The sequence below is a fragment of the Saccoglossus kowalevskii genome, chromosome 7 (assembly GCF_978046115.1).
Source record: "Saccoglossus kowalevskii chromosome 7, keSacKowa6.1, whole genome shotgun sequence".
Lineage (NCBI taxonomy): Eukaryota > Metazoa > Hemichordata > Enteropneusta > Harrimaniidae > Saccoglossus > Saccoglossus kowalevskii.
In genome coordinates, this window is record NC_140647.1 from 15,267,176 (window position 1) to 15,295,096 (window position 27,921).

Sequence of the window (27,921 nt, forward strand, 5' to 3'; positions counted from 1 at the left end):
CGAAACGAAAACCCGCGAGTACAGCAATTGCCGCCATAACTGAGAATAATTCCTACACTGGCAGATGTTCTGTGGAGAATGCACTTTCCGAAGGAAACTCTAAAAATATACATTGAACTGAAGCCGGTGATGGGAGATGATTCAGAAAAGACTCTATGCACTACATGCGATTAGCGGGATTTCTTGGTAAATCAACAACAATGTTATTTAACAATTCTTTTGTAATATAGTTTTGTAAATTAAATAGTTTGAAACGTATTATTACGGTGTGTTTATTGTCTTTCCTTACCATCACCATTACCTGACCTGATGTTAGTTTTCATCTCACATCAGTCAGGACGTGGTGCATTGATTGTATCAGACCCTTCCTATGTCACTTTATTCACACAAGCAGTCAACCGATGTAACCCCCAGCTGCATTCCGTCCGCCTTATTACAAAAGTTACAAACTAAAATATTAAAATTCAAAAAGGTCAGCCAATCGCTGCAGTCGTTGGCACGATCACGTGATTACCAGGGATGTGTCTCACCTTCCTTTTTTACATTACGCCTAGGGTGTATTGTGTAACGGAGTGAACTGATTGTACCAAGCATTCTGACACAGCGAAATACATTGGTAATCGTGCCAACAGGTTGGTACGGTTTATTATCTGTTTTTGTTTGTTTGTTATGAGTTCAACTTCTACAAATGTACTAAGTTTTCCCCCACTGAACACCAACGCTCGAAGTATTTCGTCCGCCCTATTACAAAAGTTACAAACTAATATATCAAATTCAATAGGCGATCAACCAATCGCTGCAGTCGTTAGCATGATCACGTGATTACCAGGGATGTGTCTCACCTTCCTTTTTTCATTACGCCATGGGTGTATTGTGTAACGGAGTGAACTGATTGTACCAAACATTCTGACACAGCGAAATACATTGGTAATCGTGCCAACAGGTTGGTACGGTTTATTATCTGTTTTTGTTTGTTTGTTATGAGTTCAACTTCTACAAATGTACTAAGTTTTCCCCCACTGAACACCAACGCTCGAAGTATGAGTTCAACTTCTACAAATGTACTAAGTTTTCCCCCACTGAACACCAACGCTCGAAGTATTTCGAGGGGCGTATTTCTAGCTGACAAACAAAAACCATAAACGCATGCTTTTTTTGGTTCATTTAGCCACCTTCAAAAACCTAATATTACAGGTAAGAACGAAAAAAATCCGTCGAGAATAGAACGGTAGATAGTACTTCGATATTTATTTTAGGGTTGGGGTAAAAGGATAAAATAAACAGTCATAACAAGTAAGAACATGGCAAGTGAGTTACTATCGTAGCTGATGTTTACAGCGGGCACAAAAAAACGATTATCGAAACATCGGACACGGTAGTATGCTTTTTGTAGGTACAAAAACATTATTGTAACATTTGGAAGAAACCTAGCACGAGCTGAGAACGAATAAGCAACAGTAATTGTAAATTCAGTTGATTAGTAGTAGTTTTGTTTTAGTTCCATGGGTGTGCGTCGACTATAATGAACATTGCTTCACACTGGCCGCTCTCTCTAATGAAAATCCGTGTTGAAAAAAGTAATTGCATTGTACGCAAGTGGAGGGACAAGTGTTTTGTTTTGTAAAAGCACTAAACCACCCTAGACGCAATATTTTAGTTCATCTCCGTTGTCAAAAAATTATCTCAATGGCATCTGGCATGTTGCTTTCGTAACCCGACACCGTGACGTGTACTATGGACTTCCTGTTTATGTGATAAAAACATTCTAAAAAAGCATACTGATTCTGGTTTTATCGACGTTCACTTGAAAAAAAAATATGTTCAGTTGCGCTCAGTTGAGTACTTGAGTAAAAGCGAAGAGATATCTTCTACATTATCTTCGGTAAATAACAGCTTCAATGGAATGTAAAATTTATAACTTGTAGAAATACAGGCTGTAATCTGCGACGACGGACAGCGGGTACAAGATATTTACATACACCTAACTCTCATGGTGTCAACACAGGTGTTTATGACGCATAACTAGCATTTGAAGGCTAAATATCTATCAGCCACGAAACGAAAACCCGCGAGTACAGCAATTGCCGCCATAACTGAGAATAATTCATACACTGGCAGATGTTCTGTGGAGAATGAACTTTCCGAAGGAAACTCTAAAAATATACATTGAACTGAAGCCGTTGATGGGCATGATTCAGAAGAGACTCTATGCACTACATGCGATCAACGGGATTTCTTGGTACATCAACAACAATGTTATTTAACAATTCTTTTGTAATATAGTTTTGTAAATTAAATAGTTTGAAACGTAATATTACGGTGTGTTTATTGTCTTTCCATATCATCACCATTACCTGACCTGATGTTAGTTTTCATCTCACATCAGTCAGGACGTGGTGCATAGATTGTATCAGACCCTTCCTGTGTCACTTTATTCACACACGCAGTCAACCGATGTAACCCCTAGCTGCATCCCGTCCGCCCTATTACAAAAGTTACAAACTAATATATTAAAATTCATTAGGCGATCAACCAATCACTGCAGTCGTTGGCACAATCACGTGATTACCAGGGACGTGTCTCACCTTTCTTTTTTCATTACGCCATGGATGTATTGTGTAACGGAGTGAACTGATTGTACCAAGCATTCTGACAGAGAAATACATTGTTTGTATTTCCTCACTTGGTAATCGTGCCAACAGGTTGGTACATTTTATTATCTGTTTTTTGTTTGTTATGAGTTCAATCTCTACAAATGTACGTTTTCTCCCACTGAACACCAACGCTCGAAATATTTCGAGGGGCGTATTTCCGGCTGATTCTGCTTCTATCGATGGTCAATTGAAAAAATTATGTTCATCATTTTACTCAACATTTCTTTCGCGGAACTATATACGAGTATTTTTCTTGTTTTAAACACATTCTCTCCCGACTTTTAGCAAGATTTAATTTAGTTGTTAGAGAGGGACTTTGCAACATCCCAATGCACTTCCCTAGACGCGTTGTAGACGCAATAAAATTACATACGTGGTGACAGTTACAGTAAGTCTCAGAAGTATTGGGGCAGCCAATTTACAAACTCGCTAGCGAATTGGCTAACTGCTTGGGTTTTGACTGAACAGTTGGCTTTCAAATCTCGCTGGCGCCGTCTTGTGGTCACGCCCACTCTGTATAACAGCAGGGGACGGTCGTCATACTTTAGGAGCTAATCAGCCACAGTTGGATGACGATTTCGCTTTCGCCAGGGAAAGGGTTTTATGTGTAATGAGGTATTCGTATACAAGGGATTGACCACACAAAAAAGATTTTGTTAGCGGTTGGCTAATGTTACCCGACGGGTCATTTATATGTGAAAGTTTGAAATTTTCTTCCTGATTTGTAGGAAACATCAACTTGTCTCTTTATTCAGTTTCAAGCAGTGTTCAAGAAGGCTACTCGCATATAGTAAATATCGGCAAGCAGTTAGCCAATTCGCTAGCGAGTTTGCAAATTGGCTGCCCCAATACTTCTGAGACTTGCTGTAATCAAAACATCAGACAAGGAATGCCTTGGTGTTTGGCCTCGAGGAACGAGGGGTAGTTGGACTATTCAATTGCTTTGGTCCGGTGTTTTGATTAATTAACTGTCACCACATAGTCTTGTATGTAACTTTATTGCGTCTACAACAGTCATTGGAGCGTCTAAGGAAGTGCCTGGGGATGTTGCAAAAGTCTCTCGGTAATTACCTACCTATCGGGTGCGGGAGTTAGGTGTATGTATGCGCTCTCTGTAACCATTGTTAGCTCAAACAAAGCAGTGTACAACTTATTTTGTTGTTTTATTTCTATGCAGGATATCACTTTTGTTTTGGTCTTTGGCTTACTCTATAATGATAACGTACAAAAAAAAAAAGAATTGACAGTACATGCAGACTCGATTTTAGATTTTTTTGTGACATTTGAGCCAGGAGCTGCTTACATGGACATAATTACCGAAAACATGTTTGTTCAGTAATGCGAGTTAGGCTGCATGTGAATAACATTTGCTTTATTTGAACTAAGCTGACATACCAAATAAATAAACTTTACAGTGTGTACAATTGTAGTTAAATTTAATTTTACTTATTTATTAAAATCCCCTTGCTCCCTTTCATTATAAGTCTTAACATATGTATTAAAAACTCAAATTTGTGCAATGTATAATTTGGCAATGGCTGATTCCTTTCTCATTACATTGAAGAATATTAGTATATGAAGAGTCAACTAGTTTCTTTTTCAGGATTGGATTTTGAATCATGCTGTTGGACTAAGTCACATTACAAGGGCCTAGCATCGCTTCTGAAGACATTCACAATATAACAGTTTAAAGTCAACTTACTAGATTGTGTAATTACTGTTCTCATATTAACATAGTATACACATGAGTAAGTTCTAGGTTTCACTCGGTAACTTGCAACATATAACACACATTGTTTCTAACCCAACCGATATCTTTAAGGACATTGGTAATGGTTTTAAAAATAAAATGGCTTTAGTTGGTTGTCTTCATTCATTCAGGCTAATTCCTTTACTTTCCATCAGGATATGGTACATTTCAGTAACAAACACATTTTTAACCACATCTATTGCAACAAAACGTGTAATTCTATTGTCCTTTTGCAGATTTGTGTTCTTGTTTTCCCTTCTTTTAGCTGGCATTTACCATATACAATAAAATGTTGGATAACCAACTTATGATTTTGGGCATAAATCATACTTTTGAAACATATGGTAATGTGTGGCACTGTTCTCATTAATACCAATTTGAAAGTTATTTTGCAATATCACAGTAAATTGATTCCATAAACTAGTAAGTTAAAAATTCATGAAGAGTATTATGTAACATTTGGCTATCACAATCAAATATAAAATTGATGAAACTTCTGGTCTTCATCACCCAGTTTGTACTTAATGTAGATGACAACATACATGAATATTTTCTTCTCAAATTCAAATGCACAATACATTAATTGTGTGATAAGCTCAACATTTGAGTAGTTCCATCCAAGGGTTTCTATTAGCCATTTTTCAATTATGGATGTTATGATTCTCGACAATGTTTCTGTGAGAGATGCAAAGCTAGCAGAACCATTGTTGAAATCCATGATTGTACGACTGATCAACGAATTGTCGCATACGACTTATTTACCACTTCCGTGTCACTGAGAATGTTCTAGTACCGTACTGTATGGGTGGGATATTCTAGATGTTTTTTAGAAACTGGTTGAGTAGGTAATAGAACACTGTAGAAGGCAATATAAGGTAATGGAACGTTCTAGAAATTTATAGTAAATTCCAGACTCATTATGTATGCTGATGTAATGGTCTATTTATAGACAGTGTGGGTATATATATGGGAGTTGTTCAGCACTGAGTTCAGATCGGAGATCTCGTTGAATTGTATTGGAGTTTAAGTATCTAGTTATTGGAGTAGTGAAGTTTTACCACGTTATTGTACTTGATGTTTACAGAGTATAATAATACCAGTACCAGTTGAAACCTCATCTGTTGGCTCCGTGTTCGCATGTTATCATCGCCGCCAGGGAAGTCCTTATGTTACTGTTGCCATTTTGGTATTTGAAGCATCACACCTGTACTATACCAATTACGGTAATATTACGTTGCGTGTGACAAGAATGAAGCCTATAGATAATTTATTGTTCGTGACTTGTTTCAAGATGATATCAGGTCTGATGTACCCAATGTAGTTGAAGACTTTCCGTTAACATGTCTATTGTCATATTAGGATTGCTTGAAACGGGGTGAGCTAATGACAATTTACGGAGATAAAGTAATTTTGTACATCATGGTTTAGATTGTTTGTTAAATTGTCGGATATTTCTTCAACAATCAATAAATCAATTGGAGAATAGGTACCATCGCATTTCAACAAGTCTACAAGTCTTTTGTATACAGTTCGTGGTTACTGAAGGATTTCAGATGTAACACTTCTGTTTAGTGGATATTTGTGAAAAATTGACTAGAATACTATGACGCCATGTTGAAAACTGATAATCTTTATTCATGACCTATCAATGACATAACATTGATTAACAAATGAACATCGTTACAAGCATGAATACATACATTATTTCATCCCTTCTGAGTTTGTCACTGAGCGCTGCCTGCATTCGAAATGACAAGACCATGCTTTGACACGTGGAAAATTCAAATGTATTCAAAATATTGACCAATGAGTGGAGTTTATTTGAAAAGACCATTCAGCAAATGAGGCTTATTGGTCATATCACTCAACATCCAATCGTATTCGATGAACGCAGATGAGCTTTACTAATTTGAATCTCAAAGAGCATTCTAATGCAAATTTGAAGTGGCACAATCTCACACACAACAGTCACTAAAAATCTCTTGCAATTTAATTGTTTTATGCATGGGGTGCGTGGTATAAGCCGTTAATCGCAACTCGTTGTCGTGCGTTTACAACTATAAAGGCCACAGTTTTTGTCAGCATCTTGTAAACACACGAGACCGAAGGCCATATATGTGATCTTAAGTAAACAATTATGATACATTATTATATGGTTATATCAACAATAGAATAAATGTTGTGACGGGTCAGAATAACTATTGATACAAAGAAATACAAAGGAAATCTGAAAGACACCAATTACTATATTACGTTAATTTATTTTGTAACGCAGAAAGTATGACACCAGGCAGATATGAAGTCACCGTGCGTTCTTTTAATTTCCAATATGAGCAACTATGTCTATGAAAGTTAACACGACTGAAACCTAAATACATACAATAAATAGACAAGATTAATACAAAGTAAACGGAGGTATGGAGATCATAATTCCATGTAGAAACCATGATATCAAATACATTTAACTACTATGTAAGTACTGAATGTACGAACTACACAATAAACTGTATCATGCCTCTCAATAGAGACACATAGAGACTTCTTTTTCTTGCATAAATATAAATAAATAACATCTAAATTGTGATAAATGCGAGTTGCAGAATTAATATTGCACTAGAATAAAGCGTATATAAACGCACTCCAACCAGTACAATTCAGCGACGCCCTATAATTACAGAATTTCTTTTTGCACGCAAACACCTACAATAATTTAGAACAAATAAATAAGTCGTGATAACGGCTAAACTTGAATCAAGATAACCATGTGCACATTTAAACAATGCCACGAATTCTGGCCTGTTCTCATTTAGAAAAACAACTACAATTCCACAAATGTATACACAAATACAATTAGTAAAATGAATAATTCATAATAAGTTTAAGTATCCCGAGTCACTAATTACCACGATGAACAGGTGAAATAGGCTTTCAACATTGTTCCGTGCAAACAATTGGTATACGTGACGTACACGCTCCTACTCATGTTTTACAAGTTAACAAAATATACAATATTTACACTAAATTTGCTACAAAATACGTTTCAAATATTAGCTATCATCTTACCAAAAGTGAATTCATAAACGTGGAAAGTGGTTCGATTGAAAATACTGCACGAGTTGTCATCCCTCAATGGTTTCAAAGTAATGTTCATGCCTCAAATCTCAGTGAACAACTGACGAATGTCAAGTTAAGCACCACTGCGCATGCGCGAAGTAAATTATAAGGCTAATTATAATGTGAATACATTTGTCACAATTTTAAGATTCTATATTGGTTAGCTGTTATACTTAACCCTCAAGATTGTTGCTTAAATAATCTCCCCCTAGAATATGGTTACTGTTTATAATGATTGATTGATATGAAGATCATTCAAAAATCACGTAGATACAGGTACAGCTGAAACTTTATCATTTTGGCAAGGCCATTTTTCTTCAATCTTTTTGCGACTTTTGAATTGTTAGATTGCCAGTTAATGATAAGACTAATTGACTTTGATAGGTTAATCGTTTTTTGTAAGTTTGTACAGCTATGGCGACAGAATGACCAGCTAACATTTTAATGGTTTAAAAATTACGCCAGGCTCCCGAGGCCATTCAGTAATCTTTGATACCCACCAAGTGTACACATTGTGGTTAAACATACTGGGCCTATTCACAAGTTCGAGTGGGAAGTAACAATATTGGCTATGACCCAGATGAGTAAGAAAAAGCAGTTTTAGCCTTTGCCTCAGCGACCAAAGTTATTTGCCAATATAGCTCTCTCAGATTATTTTCTCGTCACTCAATCACCCTTTCTTATGTAATTATCCAACCAGCATTTTTAAATTAGCAACTGCCGGATTTCTATGATTAAAATTTTAAAAACCCTGTGCTTTCCAGAACGAGAAAATCCGAACGTCACTACCTGATACTGCAGACGAATTATACACTATACGTGTAACCATTTCAGAATGCGTCTAAATATATTAATAGCGTAGTGAATAATATATAGCATACAATTTGTTTAGTTGTATGCTATCACCTGTACCCCATTACCCAAATACTCTTCCAATATAGCTCAGTATGTGCCAAAATCATATTACAGTTTGCATTTACATGTAATTGTGAATTTTGGTGTATTTTTATTATGTTTTGCTGTTACGACAGCCACTAACGAATATATTCTCACATGTTCGTAATAGTGTTATATACGCTATTTCATTCTGCTTTTTTAGCGCATATACTTTAACAAGGAGTGCATTTGAGTTCGAATCTCTTCTATTGCATGTTTATATGTTCCTGTGATGATATCAACATGTTTGGTTGTATTCGTTCATACAGGTACCATGTATACCACTTTATTAACATTTTTATGGTGTTCGACCTTCCTTGTTTTTGGCTCTGATGGCAATACAGGTATGTATAAACTTTAACATATGTTTTGATTGAAATAAAATTCATATTTTTAAAGATTGTTTCCTTGGAACAATATTATGTAGTGTTAGATTTTGCCAAACATACCTAAAATGATTCATTTATTTAGAGAATGACGATGGCTGCTTTCTAGTTGGAGGCGTTTGCAAGCCAGCCACTAGCTGTGTTGGAACTACTCAAGCTGGAGTATGTAGTGACAATAACCATACTTGTTGCATTCCAAATGGTATTTATCCAAATCATAAATTATTCTATTTTGATTACTGCCAATGTTGAACAAATATTTTCAACACAATTAGTAATGATAAGATATGTTGGCAGGGCACGATCACTGTAAATCTCAAAGAGCTGTTTAAATGGCAATAATGTTTACTTTCTAGATGACCAAAAGTGTACAAATCGAGGAGGGATGTGTGAGGACGATTGTTCTGTTCAGAATAAAACAGAAGCAGAACCAGCAACTCTTTGCCTAAATGGGAAAAAATGTTGCGTTTTTGAAGGTGTGTGACTTGTACATTATGTATCCAATCCTTATGTATTAAAAATATGTCAATCATTTATTGCATGTGTGCATGCATGTAATATATTATTCTTTTATTTGTTTCAGTTGTTGAAAGGACATGTCTCGACTGTATTTGTCTGGTAGAAGGATTTGAATGTAACATTCCAAATCCCCTGTGTAAAGACGATGGAGGTAGCGATGCTTGTGGACCATATCAAATTCACGAAGATTATTGGATCGATGCCACGCCAAGCCCAGGAGGAGGCATGTCAATCTCAATCAGAAAGCCAGTTCTCTGTTAGCCATTTTTGTTTTACCCATGATTCAATGGGTCAAGAGTCATTTAGTACCAACTTTTTAAATACTATTCTATAATCAGACTGCTGTGCTACTGTTGTCATATCAGGCATATTTTCTTGAGATTTGTGGATTTTACAATTTTACTAAAATACTGATTCATGTATTATTACATGTCAACAAGCTCACAATATTAAACCCAACATTCGTTTGTTTATGTCTCCTTTCTCAGGAAAATGTGCGTGGCATGGTGCAAACAGCAACAAAGTAGGTAAACAGTGTTGGTACCAAATAACCTTCGACCTTCCATTGTATCATGGTTAAAACAAAATGTCAGTGTTTGAGTTTGTAGCTTTAGTTCTAGTTCACTGTGTAGTTGTTATGGGCATTTGTGTTGCTATGGGCCACAGTTATTACAATTCATCATAATGGAATGGCGTACATTACTGAGTTCACATGACGCATGCCAACCACCACAAAATGACCAAATTAATGCTCAATAGAGCCTCAAACCGAAATGTTAATGGATATCCCATTCAGTATGCAGTATGCAACACTCCTTTGCAGTTAAAGTTTGAATGGAATTCTCATGTGTATTTTTTCTGATAATTCAATTGAGTGTGTGATATACATTTGTTTGTACTTATTTTACCAACAAGATTTATTGACCAAAAAGATGGAAGAAGCATCGAGATATATAGATGATATGGCAAGACTATTAATGCTATTTCTAAAGATCCCGCGCCTACACGCAAAAAGTAATAGTTGACAAGCCTCGTGCGCCAAACTCCTGTTTCACGCTTTTTGAAAGTGTTTTATGACTACATTTCGAAAAACTAACAATGACGTCAAAGTGCTGATACATCAACCCAGCCATGGGCATTGTAGTTTAGTGCCATAACTTCAAAATCAATATTGTCACAGTCTCTAAAATTATCTTGATGTTTCCATGGACAGGGAATTATCTATTGAATGAACTACATTGGGACAACAAAAACAAACAGCTGTGACAGGAAACTGAATTGCTTCTGTCTAATCAGAATGTATCATCACATCTGCTGTAATGGACACCTGTTTGTATGATGTAACCGTCTGTCAAAAATGATATGTGTATATTCCATGACTATTTAGGCAACAAAAATGCAATCAGAAACTTTCCCGACTTTGATCGTTTTGAACATTAAGGTTGTGACCAATGTGACCCAAGGCCTCGTTTACTGGCATATATTTTCTACTTTATAGTTCACGGCCAGGCTATATGTGTATAATACTACAAATTACCACTGTCACAGAACGCTATAACAAAACCAGAATGACAGATCACTCACCATCAGTCCTCGCTAGCTACTCCGCCATCTTAGCCCCCGCCTGTGTGTTTTCATTCTGCCACAGAGGGCGCACCTCGTAAAACCACTTTTGCAAATTAATGTAAAAATAAATAATAAGAATTCATGACATCACTCCCCTTTCAAGAGGAAACTTATAAAGTTTCTGCACAGCACATTAATTCTGTTACATAGTCCTTAAACTGCTCTACTTAGAAAATCAGCTCCATGGTTATCTGAGCCCTTAATACATTCAACGGTAAATCGGTAGTTCTGCAGAAACATTGCCCATCGCATTACTTTGTCATTGATGAATTTAGCCTTGTCAACATACAATAACGGCTGATGGTCTGTCTGGAGAATGAACTGGGTTCCATACAAATACATCATATACTTCTTTACAGACCACACGATCGCCAAGCATTCCTTTTCGATAGTCGAATATGCCTTTTCTCTTTGTGACAACTTCTTGCTAGCATAACTCACAGGGAATAACTTTCCATCATGACCTTGTAACAGGACTGCTGCAATCCCAACATCAGAAGCATCTGTACGTAACACGTAAGGCTTGTGTGAATCATGCAACCTCAATATAGGTTTACTGGTTATTACATGAATAAGAGTTCGGTAAGCCTTCTCTTGTGCTTCTCCCCACACAACTTTGATGGGTTGGCCATTCTTTGTTAAATCAGTTAATGGTACTGCAATAGCTGCATAGTTAGGTATATACTCCCTGTAAAATCCAGTTAGACCAAGAAACGACCTGACTTCCTTCTTAGTCATGGGCCGAGGAACATTTCTAACCTTTTTTACATTATCCTCGTGTGGACTTAGAAAACCCTGACCAACTCGATGACCGACAAAATCAATAACATCAGAAGCTATTATGCACTTGGATGGTCTAGCAGTAAGCTGAGCATCAGCCATCCTGCTGAACAACTCTTTGAGTGTAGTTATATGCTCACACCAAGTGATGGTGTGAACCAAAATATCGTCAACATAACTAACCACCTTACACATCCCACTCAACATCTTTCTGACACCACGAACCAGGGTTGCACCAGAATTCATCATTCCGAATGGCATTTTCAAAAACTCGTAGGTACCATCTGGGGTAACAAAAGCTGTTTTGTGTATGTCCTCCCCCGCCACAGGAACCTGCCAAAACCCCTTACTAAGATCCACCTTAGTAAAGTACTTGTCTTTACTGAGATCTTGGAACATATCATCTGCCGTCACCATTGGCTCTGGATCAAACACTGTTACCTTGTTTAGCTTTCGGTAGTCAATACATATACGATTCGATCCATCTTTTTTGCGTACTATCACAACAGGTGATGATCCATCTTTTTTGCGTACTATCACAACAGGTGATGCATATGGGGATTCGGTTTCTCTTATAACTCCCATCTTCAACATACTTTGAATGTCCTCTTTCAAAGACTCTCGTACACTATATGGCACCGGGTAAGGCCTCGATCTTATAGGTTCATCGGTTCTCAGTTGAATACGATGCTGGATAAGGTTGGTAGTGCCAGGTAGGTCTGTAAATATGTGCTTATACTCGTGCACTAGACAGCGAACTGATTGCTCCTGATCATGAGTCAGGTTCCTGCCATACTTCAGCTACTGACTCCTTTGACATGCAAGAATTCAGCACCAACAAGTCATCATCCTGTACATCGTCTTCATCTAAAGACTCTTCATACTCTATGACAGCTGCACTAGCAATGCCCAAGACAGGCAGATTGTCATCAGCTTCACTACTCTGCTCATTTCGTTGAATATACTTCTTCAGCAAGTTAGCATGATATGTTTTGTACTTTCCACGTACCTTTACTCTATAGTCATTTACACCAATCACACTATCAATTTCATATGGCCCCTTCCACTGCATTAATAACTTGTTACTATCAGTTGGTAGTAGAATAAGAACCGTTTGTCCAGGTTGAAACCTTCTGACTTTCACCTTCCTATCATAGTAGTGCTTGTACCGTTGCTGGGATTTCTGCATCTCTACCTGTGCAATTTTCAGTGTTTCGTCCAAGCGCTCTCTTAACTCAAACACGTACTGATAACTGTTTCTAATTTCTGGTTCCTCAGTCTCTGTCGTCCAGAGTTGCTTCAAAATATGCATAGGACCTCTGATAGTCCTCCCATACATCAGCTCAAATGGAGCAAAACCTGTTGATTCTTGGGGCACTTCTCTATAGGCGAATAACAATGCATTGATGTAGCGGTGCCACTGCTTTGGCTGCTCACTGCACAAACGCTTCAACATTGCTTTTAACGTACCATTAAACTTTTCAACCAGCCCATTACACATTGGATGATAAGGGATGGTTGACAGTTGTCTAATACTCAACAGACGAGAAACTTCACACATACACTCTGACACGAACTGAGTTCCCATGTCATGTAGAATCTCCTCTGGTATACCTAGGCGACTGTACATATCAACCAGTGCTTCAGCTACATCCTCTGTACTGATATGTTTCAGGGGTATTGCCTCTGGATACCTGGTAGCATAGTCTACTAATGTCAAGATGTACTTATGACCTTTTTCACTAGGAGGGTGAATAGGACCAACTAAATCAATAGCAACCCTTTTGAACGGCACATCTATCAGTGGCATCTTCTGAAGGGGGACTTTTGCAATTTTACCTTTAGGTACCGTTCTCTGGCAAATATCACAAGATCTACAGAATCTTGTTATGTCACCATGTATTCCTGGCCAATAGAAATTGCTCAGGACTCTATCACTAGTTTTCTTTACGCCCATATGCCCTCCCGTTATCGAATCATGCGCCACCATCATGACCTGGTTACGCAATGGCATAGGTACAACCATCTGCTTAACAGACCTACCCTGATTCACATGAGGATGAGTAAACTGTCTGTATAGTATACCGCCTTTCTCCAGAAACATAACTTCCTGGTTACCTTTAAACTTAGGTTCCTTCAAGGACCAATATTTACTGAGAGATGGATCGTCATGCTGCAATTTTACTAGCTGAGCCTTACTTACATCTAATGACTTACCCCCGTCAGGTACACACAGAGGGACTATTTTGTTACCTTTCTTAGCCATAGCACGAGTAACCACTGCACACATTTCTTGCCATTGTGGGTCAGGATCATCTGGTGCCCTGGCTCCTTCAACATTACCAATGACTAGATCATAAATAGCATCAGGCAAGCACTGTGCCTCCACCTCACCAGTGAAATACGGGGTGTCTACATAAAGCTTAGCTATAGGTACAGTACGTGCAGTATTATCTATCATGAGCATACAACAAAACTTTCCAGTGTACTGGTTGTCACTAACATAATCTCTTTTTACTACCACACCACTACAGCCAGTGTCCCTCAATGTGGTAACTACTTTCTCTCCAATCCTTCCTTTTACCACAGGCATTTTGGTTTTAGATTTAACAGATTGTTGGAAACAGGCATTATGGACTAGTGGTATTCTCTTTCCGCCAGCTAACAAAAGCTCGCCACCATCAATACAAGATTCAATATCAGCCTTGGTTGTGAACGTGGGTTGCACTAAACATACTGTACTAATTTCACTTTCCTGTTCTGCATCACCACCTAAATCAACCACAGCAGCACCGACTTTTTTCACATTAGGCCTATCACCAAACCTTGTTGAAAATCGACATGTAACAGATCTGTGTCCCAAACGGCCACAATTATAACATCTGACCCCGTAACCCTGTGAAGGCCTAACTTTGCACTCTCGAGACATATGACCATACTCTTTGCATTTATAACACTGAACATCAGAATTGATTTCCTGACCACCGGCATCTGAGATTTTATACATGGGAAGTCGCAAGGGGAGGTCAACTTCCTGTCATGAGCAATTAAGTAACGGTCAGCATACTTAGCCAACTCATCAAGAGTTCTAGGCTGCTTCTCGCGCATGCGTATGGATACATCCCTGGGACAAGAATCAATAAACCGTTGCTTAATCATCAAGTCACATACACCATTAAATGACCTATCCGTACCAGACAACTCAATCCACTTAAGAAAGTAATTTTTCAGCCTGACTATACATTGATCACAACTCTCACCATTCTCGGGCTTGAAATTCATAAACCTCAATCTATAGCCCTCCTCCATCAATTCATATCTTTTTAGCAAAGCTTCTTTAACCAACCCATAATCGGATGCTGCCATATCTGAAAGCCTAGAATATACATCTAAAGCTTTACCAGTTAACAACGCACTTAATGACGTAGCCCATTTGGATTTATCCCACTCATTGCTTGCGGCAAAACGCTCAAAACGCAACAAATAGCTATCCAACTCATCCTTCCCATCAACAAAAGCAGGAAGCTTAGGTGATTTTGCTAAATCAGTGTACCTACTATCAGGGCTTCTACTTAGAGCACCTTTTAACTCAAGTTGTTTCATTTCTAACTCATGTTTTCGCTGAGCTTCATTTTCTTCAAACTCAGCCTGCTGTCTTTTTCTATCAGCTTCAAGCTGCATAGCCTTCTTTTTCTCTTCAAACCCTCTCTCAATCTCTACCCTTTTGAACTCACGTTCTCTCTGTCTTTCTTCACGCTCTATATTCTGCTGTTGAGTTACAAAATCTAACAAATCTTTACCTTCCAACCCAAGCTTAGAACCCGACTCTATTAATTTCTCCATATCGAAGTTACACCAAGATAATCAAAATAATAATAACAGATACACAATCTCAAATATCAATAATACTACTAGTGGCCGGAAACGTACGTTCACCGTTTTGTTTTTTAAATGGAATTGTACACACCAAAAACTCACCGACCAGGACACACCTTAGGCTATATACCACCAAGTATAATAAACACAATTATAATATGACTAATCCTATGCCGTACAATGCGTCCTAGTGCTATACAATTATGATTATTGTTACCAAATTTACTCCTTTATGACAATCATTAAATTACCATCAATAAACTCGCCAAAACTATTATATTACATTAAATCTACTAATGCCCGTAGCAATTAGAAATTAGTCTCGAAAAGGCAGACACATCAGCTGATATCTCGATAGTTTCACACACAGTGCTAAGCACCTTCACGCGCGAGTCCACTACTCCGCAAGATGTACGGTGTCCAAGAGATACCAACCAGCACTGTCACAGCAAGTGATCTACAATGATCAAATTATCGCCTGAAGAACATGATATTTTTTTTTGCTATCTATACCTCGGGGGGGGGGGGGGCAAGCACATGTTCGCGAATTTTCTCAAAATTTTCTGGCTTAACTTCAGCACTTGAAATTCAAGAAATATAAATAAAATACCACAGGATCCCTATAACACAAGAAAACAACTCCCGAACGACCCCCCATATGTCACAGAACGCTATAACAAAACCAGAACGACAGATCACTCACCATCAGTCCTCGCTAGCTACTCCGCCATCTTAGCCCCCGCCTGTGTGTTTTCATCCTGCCACAGAGGGCGCACCTCGTAAAACCACTTATGCAAATTAATGTAAAAATAAATAATAAGAATTCATGACAACCACCGTATAGTGTTTGTTACTGTCATAACATGAATGAAATGGCGATTGACAATGTCAATTTTGTAGGATGGCAAGAGTGCGCTAGAAGTGTCAAGTGTAGTGAGCAGGCTATAAATAACTACATGAAGCGTTATGCAAAACAGCATACTTGTGAAGAACATGCAAGACGGCACAATGGTGGTTCTCTTACTTCGTGTACTTCGCAGTATTGGTGGATGGTGCAAACATGCTTAGAAGGTACTACATTTCAGTAATTGCTACAATACCATGTACCGAATGTAGCAATTAGGGTATTCGAAAGATATCTGGGACAAAAATTGTTTGCTTAACAGCCTTAATTTGGCTGTGATCGAATTTCCAGCATGTTTCTTGGGGCATCAACAAGTCCGTCGAATCGCACGCGAAACTGACGCCTTTAATACTCATTTCTCAAGTCGTCATGTCCTTTTCTTTCTAAATTTATACATGATATATGAGATTTTATAGCGTCCTTTACTTGTCACTGCGTTTAAGCGAACATATAACATATATGCATATATGTTCAGGACTTAGAGATAATTATGGTTTTAATCACAAAGGACAATAACCCCGTTTCAAATAGATTTAACTAATAGTGGTGATAGGTATATATAATTACTTGTCAATGACGTATAGTTTTTCAAATATGCAGAGAACAAGTGTGAAGGAAATGGTGGTAAATGTATAGAACCTGATGAGTGTTGCAGAGGAACAGGTATTTCCAATCGACCTGGATTGCAATTCTGCACTGAAGGAAAAAAATGCTGTACCCAGAAAGGTAAATACAACATAACAGAAGAAGCGGATGGGAGACATTCAATGGAATTATATAAAAAAAATACAAAATATTATTTGTATCAATTATCTGGCGAACGACAATAGTATTTCGATATCAAATTAGGAATTACCTAAGTATAACAACTAGTATTTTATTTCGACCAGAGTGTTCAACGGCACTATGAATTTTGAACAGGTTTGAGATTCTGGTCACAATACTTGAAAATCAGTTCATGTAGCATTCATCAGTTAAGGATGACAAGAATATTCATTTAGGTTAAAACTCACTGTTTTTATTTGTTTAATTGTTATTATTCTGTGAAAATTGAATTCGGACTCGAAAACGGGTCGAAGATTTTATTTATTTATTTCATTCGTTCACTTGGTTACTATGCACAAATTATTATTATTATTATTATTATTATTATTATTATTATTATTATTATTATTATTCTTATTATTCTTCTTCTTATTATTATTATTATTATTATTATTATTATTATTATTATTATTATTATGTATTTAAATTACCAACGATACTAAGTCATCGAAATACCCATCAGGAACAAATGTCTGCTTTGGTTGAAATTTTTTGCAGAAATGATACAAACCCTTGAATCTCGGGATATCGTGACACATTCACCAACCGACGTAGGTATTCCGACTCAAAAAGTCAAAGAGGTGCACTGAAGTCGCCGACCTGACCACAAACTTCCACCAAACGGCGAAATATTGATTTTTTGATTACAAACATTCAAAACGAAAACAAACTTTCCACCCTGTCAACTCTAAACTTTTCGCTCATTATGTGGTATTTTCAAGCGAAATATTGAACAGGCAGGTTTTGTGAGACTCGATTAACGATCTATGGCGTCGTCTGAGGTTGCGTTTACTTCCGGTAAATTATGCAAATAAGGACGTTTGAATGACGTGTATACACAATTTACTCATTAAAAATTTAACAAACGCGATGCGTTAAATTTCGGAGCGCAAAATAATCGTATAAAAAATAATTATTTATTATTTATAATAATTATTTGTAGGAGATGGTTTGTGCACGGATTGTAGTGGGGAATGCATACCAGATTGCTTAGACTGTGATTTGGGTGAATTTATCAGTGGTCTGTGTCCTGGTGATCATTACAAATGTTGCAGGCGTAACCTGGCAAGTGAGTGGTATTAACAATTTTATTATCAATAGCTTCGACATAGTTTGACGTGAAAGTAAAAAACAGAGAAGGAAAAAGTGGAACAGAGAGCATTTGAGAAAGAGAGGGAAGGGGAGAGAGTCAGTCTGTCAGTAGAGGAGTGAGAGTTGGAATGGATGAATGGATGGATGAAGAAATAAATAAATATAATGGTTATTGAAATTAAGTTGAGGTGTAAATAACACCCACTGAATAAACTTACATTTAGTTCATGCTGAAAAATTATATACTTAATAATGACGAAGATAAGCGTTCAACCGTATATAGATGATACACGTTAACCTTTAACCTAATTAGAAGTACACTCATAGTAACTGTTGACATGTTTACTTTGATTTGACATAGTATTATTATTATTTATTCGGTGTTAGTTGGGCGTACAAATCAAATTAGAATGTTACATCTTCGAGTTTCATCATAATTATCGGTTTGTAATTTTTCATATAAACATTCACAATATATGTCTAATAATGTACACTATAACAACTTTCATCAATATTAGATGGCGAACGATGTCATCGACGTGGAGGAAAATGTATGCAAGATACACAAGCCATTACATGTGATGGCACGTATGGTGGTACATACACGCCTTTGTTGTGCCCTGGCACCGAAACGTGTTGCATACCAAGTAAATTATTATTCTTGTTTAATTTCATACAGCATTACTATAATTTTACTACAAATTAGAAAATTAATTTATTGATGACTAGTTTGTTTTTAAGTTGCTGTCTTTTATTGTGTAGTTTTCAAATCCCCAAATAAATAAAAAGTGATATTTTTGCTGCAAAAGCAAATAACGATATATTACTATTTTGTAGACGGAGGCGCAAACTGTGAAGCTAAAGGTGGAATTTGTACCAATAGTAAATTCAAATGTAATACACTTCATGGAGCAGACTGGCAATATGATAATGACAATACTCTTTGTCCCGCACCAAATGCACCCTTTAATCAAAGATGTTGTGTTCCAGTAGGTAAGTTACCTCACTAGTGGCTGCCTCTTCAATAGGCCGTGCATAGATATTATAAATGATCGTAAATTATACGTATTTATCAACACAGGGGACACAATGTGCATCGAGGCAGGTGGTGTCTGTGAGGATTCGAGTATGAAAGAGTGTTGTTGTGAGCAAGACAAGAAGGAATTCAAGCTTGGTATGTGTGCTCTCGGCAATGACCCAACATGCGAAAGGAAGTGTTGCCTGAGTGAGTAAAATATATCATAACTATAAGTACACATTTACACGTGGACTCACCAAACTGTGTGTAATATATATATATACCCACTAAAACAACGACTGGACAGACACAGTACAAATATTACCATTAGGTGCCATACGTTTTAATGTGGAGGGTGGTTCATAAAGCCATAAACTCACCCGTATTTAAGTAATTATGCATTCAAATGGGTGAAAAGAGTTGTTGTTGAATCATATGATGAAGCGGTGGCTGATATCGGGATGTGGAAATTATCACTGATTCTAGAATGGATCTGGCTGTTTTTGTTGTCTTATCATCGCTTGCTCATGTCGAACGTATTTCAGCGCAAGGGGACTGATACTTATGGTACGTTTGTTTTGCGTGCGGTCTGAATGATCACATCTTACAAACTAGTAATAGAAACGACAAGAGAGCTCAGGGTAAACAGCGCGTTAACAATGACGGGAACAATTGTACCATTGTTGATTGCACGTGTGCGACCACTGATAATGCACGTCTTACAACTAGCGGTTTATTATTATAGCAAGCCTGTGAAAATACCGAAGACAAGGGGTCAACGCGTTAGTCACTCATGAAGGCAAACCACATCGGTCATGGCGTATGCTACTACTGTATCACTTGTGATTAGAATAAACTGACAAACTATTTCACCCAACTTCTAAAAGACATGTTCCGGTTGGACCGGTTCCCCTTGTTCGTGAGAATGATGATAATACTCCATATGACAGATGTGTTGGGAGCTTGGCTTAGAACATGATTGGAACCATTGTAAAAGTTCGTATAAAAACATAGAGAGCAATAATGGCGTTGATAGTAAAACATTGTAGTTAAACATGTCTTACCTTTCTTTTGCTTCTTTCAATATTTGCAGTTGTAATGACGCGTCAAAGAGCTTCCAAATCTTCGCATCCACTGAAAACCCACTATTCCCTCTCAAATATCGGCCTTTCGACATTGATAAATGAAAATCCGAGTTCAAAATCAAATCGTTTGATTTTTTCGTTTCGTTCACAATACGCCTGAACTCGCAGTGAACAGAAAATCACCAATTTTACATTTGATCCGTTAATGATTGGAGTGGCAGTTTGAACAACGAACCCAATAAACTGTAAGCTACAATTATGACAATTATTGTATAATGTTTATGTGCTTAAGTTAACGGTGCATGGGTGGGATCCTTTCTAACTTATGATCCTCTCACAGACCATTTGCTTAGTTATTTAGTTCTATGAAGAGAAAATAATGGTGTGTTATCTAAACTTAAATACAGATTTCTAGACTTTCGCCTCCCCCTTCAGGTCTGGTGGGTCGTATGTATGATTCAAATAAAGTGACTCACTCAACATATTGTATTGTACAAACATGTAGCACAAGGAGAATGCAATGAAATCTAATCTAAAAAATGTGTAAGATTTAGAAGACTTAGTACGACGCATGCGTGGTGCGGCCATTCGTGTTGTTTATTTTGATCAACTGAATACCATCTTGTCACTTAACCTCAACATTCATTTGTATACTAAATGTTAGATTTGAAAACTGTATTACGTAGGTATTACCATTGTACATGGTGCATTATAGAAAATGAAGAAACGGTCAAAATGTTTATATAAACAACAATGACACTTTAGGTGGCATTATTTTAACTCAAAGATAGGTATTTGTGGGTTATGTTGCATACTATGTTTCACCATCTGTGATTTCCATTCCATGACATTGTTAATAATGACTAATTTTAATCACATTTTCTGTATGTTTTCCACAACTATATTATTTTTATTCAGATACTGGAGTTGCCTGTGGCGACCCTCATTACACAACATTAGATGGCAGAAAATTTAGTTATCAAGGAACATGTTCGTATGTTCTGATGCAAGACTGTGTCAACGTCCCACCCATGTTTAGTGTAGAAGCTGCCAGCGTCCCCGGTGTACATAAAGGAAAAATCGTGACAAGGATTTCTTCCGTAAAATTGAGACTTGGCAATAATATTATCGATCTTGTCAAAGACAGAGTGACTTTGGTGAGAGTAATTTATGTTTTATGTTAAATATTTAATGCACCTGATCTAAAAGGAGTTTAGACTTAGTGTAACTTTTTTGTGTACTTGATAAACACATACTTGGCTGAGGTGTCCACTTTTCAATAACTGGTGGCAGCAAATGTTTAGAATCCATGTCATTCTCGAGCAACATATGTAATACCTTAATGAATCTGAGTGCAGCGTTGTATGTAACACTGGTTTGATTCATCAAAAAACAACACAAGTTGATACAAATGCTGTTATTATCAGTGTCGTTATGCTATGGTATTTACTAACCCTACTAAACCCAGACAATTCCAACATTCACACATCACACCTGACATATCCAGTAGAAAGTGTTACCACTGCGAACAAATTAAGAATTCCAAGTGTTTATCATCACCAACAAGGAAACGATGTGTCTAGGTTTCCTATAAAAATATGTCATAAGTGCATACATAGAGATCTTGCCCGGCCACATCACTCCATATTCTATTCAAGTGACAAGCATGAGTCTTGTTGTTTCGGGGATTAAGGTGCATGAATCTATGATCTCCTTGCACTCTGGTAGTGTTTAGACTGTAATGTTGAATAAAATCTACATGGGCCGCAATATTGTTTAAATTTCGATTTTTGGTATTGGTACTCTATCTAAGCGAGATCCGACTACCAGTGACACTTCCACCCTGTATTAACTTTAAGATAATTCGTTCGACGGTCAAGGTATCCAGCCAATATCCCCACACACTGCTCTACAGTGTCTGTTCTACTAGGCCGATATTTCTTGCGAATTCCTTCCTCGGTCAACTTGTGTGCTCAGAACTGTGCCTGCAATGTCTAGATTGTTTCGTACATTTCAAACATTGGAAAAAAATTCATCAATGTCTTCCCCATTTTATCTTGCAATCATTCAACTCACTCTACATAAACTAGCAATATAGTTTGTTAAACAGACATTAAACAGATATAGGTTACAATGGACTGCTAAATTGTGACATGGTCTGTGCATTACCATTCCAACAATTAAATATGTGTTGATAGATTATCATAAACACTGTGAAGTATTTAATACATTGATGTATGGACTCGAGAGGTTAAAATCACAATTATTTACTAGACAAATAAGTAAACACCATTGTTTCTCTATACTGTTAACTTTTCAATATAACTTCAATATATAGTTTATTGTATTACAATGTTTGGTGATTTTTTAACAGATCAACGGCGTTAAACTACGATCAAAACGATCTACTGTTGATTCATATAATACTACAATCGAAAATGATGGGCACAATGTGAAACTGAACATGGAAGGATTCTTCACCTTGATGTGGAATGGACAACATAGAGTGGAAATAATCCCAGGCAAAAACATAAAAGGAAAAGTATGTGGATTACTTGGAAACAATGACGATGACCCAAGTAATGACTTTCATACGTCACTTGGCATCCTTACTAAAAATGTACATCAATTTGCAGAGAGCTGGAAAGTACCTTATAGGTATGTTTGTTTCACTTAAATAATACACGAACGATCATAAGAAACCTGTGGTTTAGCTGTATTGCCGGCAAAATTGAATAACAATAGCTAACAATCAAATCTGAAGATACAATTTTTCTTTATTTGAGGCGTGCAGACAACATCTCACCGAAGATCAAAGTTGTGGAAAATAGATAAGAAAGAAAGGACCTAACGGTCATAAAGGAAACAACTCAAGAGTGTGGTGTACATGTGTGCAGTTCAGACCATTCTTGCCAGCTTATATAATTTGGACGCAGTTAAATTACGAATACCGTGTCTGTTGCAATTATGATATTTTCATACTACTTTACATGACAATAGCTTCAAATAAAAGTTGCCGACAATACAACTTTAATATTATACGCATGGCATTTGTTATGAGATATAATGTGGAGTTAATAAATAATATAACTATTTCTTCATGCTGTTAGACCAATAGTACAGACATGTTGCGGTCGTTTCTTCTCATTCTCTCTAGTACAGGCTTAGCATGTGTATTATTTTTCTACAAATTGATCGGAATGTTTTTGCAAATAAAAGTTTCCACCAAAACACAAATTCTGGAAACATTGATTTCGTAATAACTACTGATGTTATTGTTTATTTACTATATTCCAGCTGCTGAGAACGTAACCGGTTAAGTCTGAACAGAAGATTCAACAATAAACAATTAAGCATGCACATTTTATTGGATCATTGTACCAAATCGATATGCAAGTTACGTGCATTTGGGACTTGGTTAATTTTTTTCAAGGGATTAAGGGATTATAGGGATATACTAAAAGGAATATTATAGCGAACATTATTTATAACTTGCAATTTAATGTAAATTGATTACTACTGCTCGGATAAATACTCGGATTGAAGTCGCAAATTATATGCATTAAGTATGCATCATATATCAGTCAGATTTAAGCATTGTTTTATGAATATGTTTTACAAGAAGATGAAGACAAGAATTGATAATATACTTTGTAATATGGGCAAATTTATCATTAAATAATTCATCATGGGAAAAAGAACGTGTTGTTAATAGTTATGCGAAATGCTGAAAGGGGAGAGTGTAAAGTCATTGCATAAGCTGACTGTGTGAATAGAGTTTAGAGAGGTCAGAACCTGTGTTTGATCCCAACTTGCAATGTAACGATTCCAGGCGAATCACAAACTGAATACATTAAAACATACATTGCAGTGGAATGTAATTATTATGATATATTATTGATATTGTGAGAAATTGTAAGCAAAATGAATTTGAAGGCGAACTTCAAGATAAAACTAGAAAGCGGGCGGACCAGAATCTTTGCGTAGTATTACACTATAGAATAAAGCCCCTCGAGTTTATACGAAAACTCTTTTTTTTCAACATTTTTTTGTAGGAGGATTTTATAGCCAGAAAAATACGAGGGATTTATCTCGCTAAAATAACACAGCCCAAAACCAAAAACAATGTTTGAACACCTTTGTATATATTGTTACACAATCAGTGAATGCAGTACATGTATGCCTAAGTGTTGGCCTTTATTGTTCCTAAACAATTTGCATACTGTAATTGTGGCAGGTGAACACCATACGCAAAATTTGCCCATATGACCAATTTGAAAATGTTTTGATATCACAATCTGATAGAATTACGCTGGTTAGATGTAAATGTATTTCCAATGTTCCTCATACTATTAACCTGAAAGGTAATGCAGAATTATAGAAAAATGTAGACAAACCTGTTGTTACATTGCACAATGATTTATCCAATTTGGTCGAGTCTATTGCCATTTGCCTACATCTATATATACCAACGCGTTGATTCATGAATGATCATCCCCGTGTGCAAATCTTAAATTTAAGGTCATGTTAGATTAAGACCAGTAAAGACGAAAAACAAATTTGTTTGCATATATGCTTAAACCGGATCTAGATATAGGTGGGCCATATTATTCAGAAGGTATCTAAGATGTTTAAGGTCTCTGAATTGCAACATAATTCACTGAGAAGGAATTATTGTTCATGGTTTGTGTTTTTACATTTGAGAAAAATTGCTAGAATATAACTTGTTCCACGGGTATGCGATGCAGCAGAGGGTCAATGGATCTGTAAATTACGTTTTAAAATGGGCAAGGTGTTCCTTTTTGGCATTTTAAATGTCAAGGCGTTCTTTTTGCTGGCATCAAAGCTGTGTTGATTTACGTGTAATTTGTTATATGTGGCAATGGTTTCTGGTGCTGCTGCACATAAATATTTAAATCATTTAAGAGGTGAAATGCTTCAGCTGTTGGAGTATATTATCTTTGTGTTATTCGCCTATTAGAAAAACATACTACAAATAAATAAATGTGGTAATGTATGACTGAAAGAAAGATTAGGGTAATAAGATACAGTTTTTCTGAGTTCACACAGAGAATTATAGATGGTGCAAAATATTAAGATGGCAACGTCTCTTCCCAATTTGCGTTTCATTTCACTATTTGAGTCAAATTGTCAAAGTTATCTGAGTTATCAAAGCTGCATAGAAGCGTTGTGCCTGATCAAATATTCTTCGATTATTTGGTTGAACAACTTTTGTACTAAGAACAAATATAATTTGTGTTTTCCCCCCGCAATCACCTTATTTATTTGGTTTTACACTGCTCATACATCAAATTTATTTTTATTATGAGTTCATCAAATAAGAACAATTTAAACATTTTTTGTACATGGAAACATGGTAGAATTAAAAGAAATTGTGTTTGCTCTTTGGGCCTTTAGTATTAAACAAATCATTTACAGCCGCTGTGGCATGTGCTTTGTTGCATCATGCTCATGGTAGGTAGAGGCAAATTGAAGTTCTACATGAGTAAGATTTACAGATCACACGGAATGCTAAAACCAGTTAATGACATTCATGAACGTTACTTTCTTTCCTTGATGAGACTTTTAAGAGCCTTGGTTTTTGTGACCGTGCTCTCAGTTCTCTTATAAATTACTATAATGCCATTATGTTGGGAAGATTGTCACACAGCCCTATCACATGACTCAACATTGTTTTAGCAAAATGCATTATATATATATATATATATATATATATATATATATATCCTTTCAAACATGCAATTCACTAGCACAAGTCTAACACAAAAGGGTAATAATTAGAATTTCGTGAATTTCCGTGTTGGAATTTCAAGTTGATTCAACATGCGTTCAATGACGATATTGATTATTGATTATAATGTTTCATTGTGAATTCCGGTCGTGTGTTTATTTCCGTAACTCAAGGTAGATTTTTCATATGCATATTAGTCTGAGACACAGAATCTTTTGTATGCAGCCTTTTTTTGTAATCAGCACATTTTTTATTTGTATATCAAAGTCAACCACATTTTGGGTCGTGCAAACTTCTCAGTGTCATACATTTTTCATTTCATACATTGTCAAGAACTTTTTACCCATGCCAGCTCATTTTAATTCCAACCAACCATAGTACTGTTAATCTTAAAGTCACAGGTATTGATGCTGGTTTTAAAAACATTTACCACCATAAAATTAAGGAGGCAGTTTGGATGAAAAAATTAGGCACTATTTCCCCCAAACGGACTGAATAGAAGAGAAGAACATAATTTGTAATTGTTTATTTGACTATTGAGGGCGCCCTATTCATGCTTTCACACCCCTTGTTCTCAATTATTCATGATCTATTGTTATTCAGTTTCACACTACTTTCTCAGTACTTTGCAGACATCCTTTGTACGCACTAGTAGCAGATAATTTTCTTAGTTTTTACTACTTTACCTCGTTTTATCCATATTACATTGGCTAGAAAGTTCTTGATCTATTTGCTTTTACCACACACCTAGAGTGTATTTATGCATTGTGTCCTATATTATACAGCAACACTGATATTTGTTTTTTATCCATTTTAGTTTGTTGTTTGATAAAGGAGGTTTTACATCTCCCCGAAACGTCATGAAATAAACCACTGTTTGAAGTCAGAAACGTTTTGAGCTTCGTGTGTTATATACAACTACTTTTATCTCTCATATTTGACGACCTCTATAGTATCAGTGAATTTCATGGATCCGTCAACCCGACTTTTGATGACACAGTTCAAGGAATTCAACTTCACTTTTTTACCATGACACTGTAACTTTGCAATATTGCTTGAGGTATCCGCTTCCTACAATATTAGAAAAAGCGAAAAAAAATACATGGTATTTCCAAGATGGCGGATGGTTCGAAGTTCATAGCGAGAAAGTTCCAATATTTTTCATAATTTTGCTTAGACTTAGACATTCAACACCAAGCAGTTGGAACGGGAAATATAGTATTGAATATTGAGTATAACATTGAAATTATTACAATGATGATGCAAAGTATACACTTTCACAGTCTAAGGGTTAGTTAATATAAACCATGACCCTGCCCACCTCGGGGTATGTGGGGACAACACAACACTGACGTTTCAATTTGCATGTGCCCCACCACCACTATCAAAAAAGTGCCTTATACCACCATCTCCGATCCCATTTCCGTAAGCAAAATAAAAAAAAACACTCGTCAAAGAATGTAATATTATATATTGTTTTCATTGATCCATATTAATATAGCAAACAAAATTGCGTGCATTCATGAAGAAATTGTTATATTTTAAATTGAAAGTTCGTTATTTTCTACTGATTTGCAGGATTCTGTTTAACCTGATTTTCAACT

The 27,921-nt window shown here is 36.5% G+C and overlaps 1 protein-coding gene across 3 annotated transcripts; it reads left to right on the forward strand.

Moving 5' to 3' along the window:
• Nucleotides 1-855: 855 nt before the first annotated feature.
• Nucleotides 856-24,266, forward strand: LOC102810131 (BMP-binding endothelial regulator protein-like). 3 transcript variants are annotated; one of them, XM_085501157.1, is made up of 15 exons: nt 856-943; nt 2,525-2,702; nt 8,724-8,798; nt 8,926-9,042; nt 9,197-9,316; nt 9,424-9,582; nt 16,542-16,712; nt 17,146-17,271; nt 18,314-18,439; nt 18,981-19,109; nt 19,300-19,455; nt 19,544-19,687; nt 21,484-21,722; nt 22,940-23,223; nt 23,863-24,266. In XM_085501157.1, the coding sequence occupies exons 3-15, from the start codon at nt 8,729-8,731 to the stop codon at nt 23,867-23,869; spliced, it is 1,848 nt and encodes a 615-aa protein (XP_085357283.1). In that variant the 5' UTR covers nt 856-943; nt 2,525-2,702; nt 8,724-8,728; the 3' UTR covers nt 23,870-24,266. The 3 variants fall into 3 exon arrangements, with proteins under 3 accessions (XP_085357283.1, XP_006815417.2, XP_085357284.1); XM_006815354.3 differs by lacking the exon at nt 2,525-2,702; XM_085501158.1 differs by lacking the exons at nt 2,525-2,702; nt 8,926-9,042.
• Nucleotides 24,267-27,921: the final 3,655 nt, after the last annotated feature.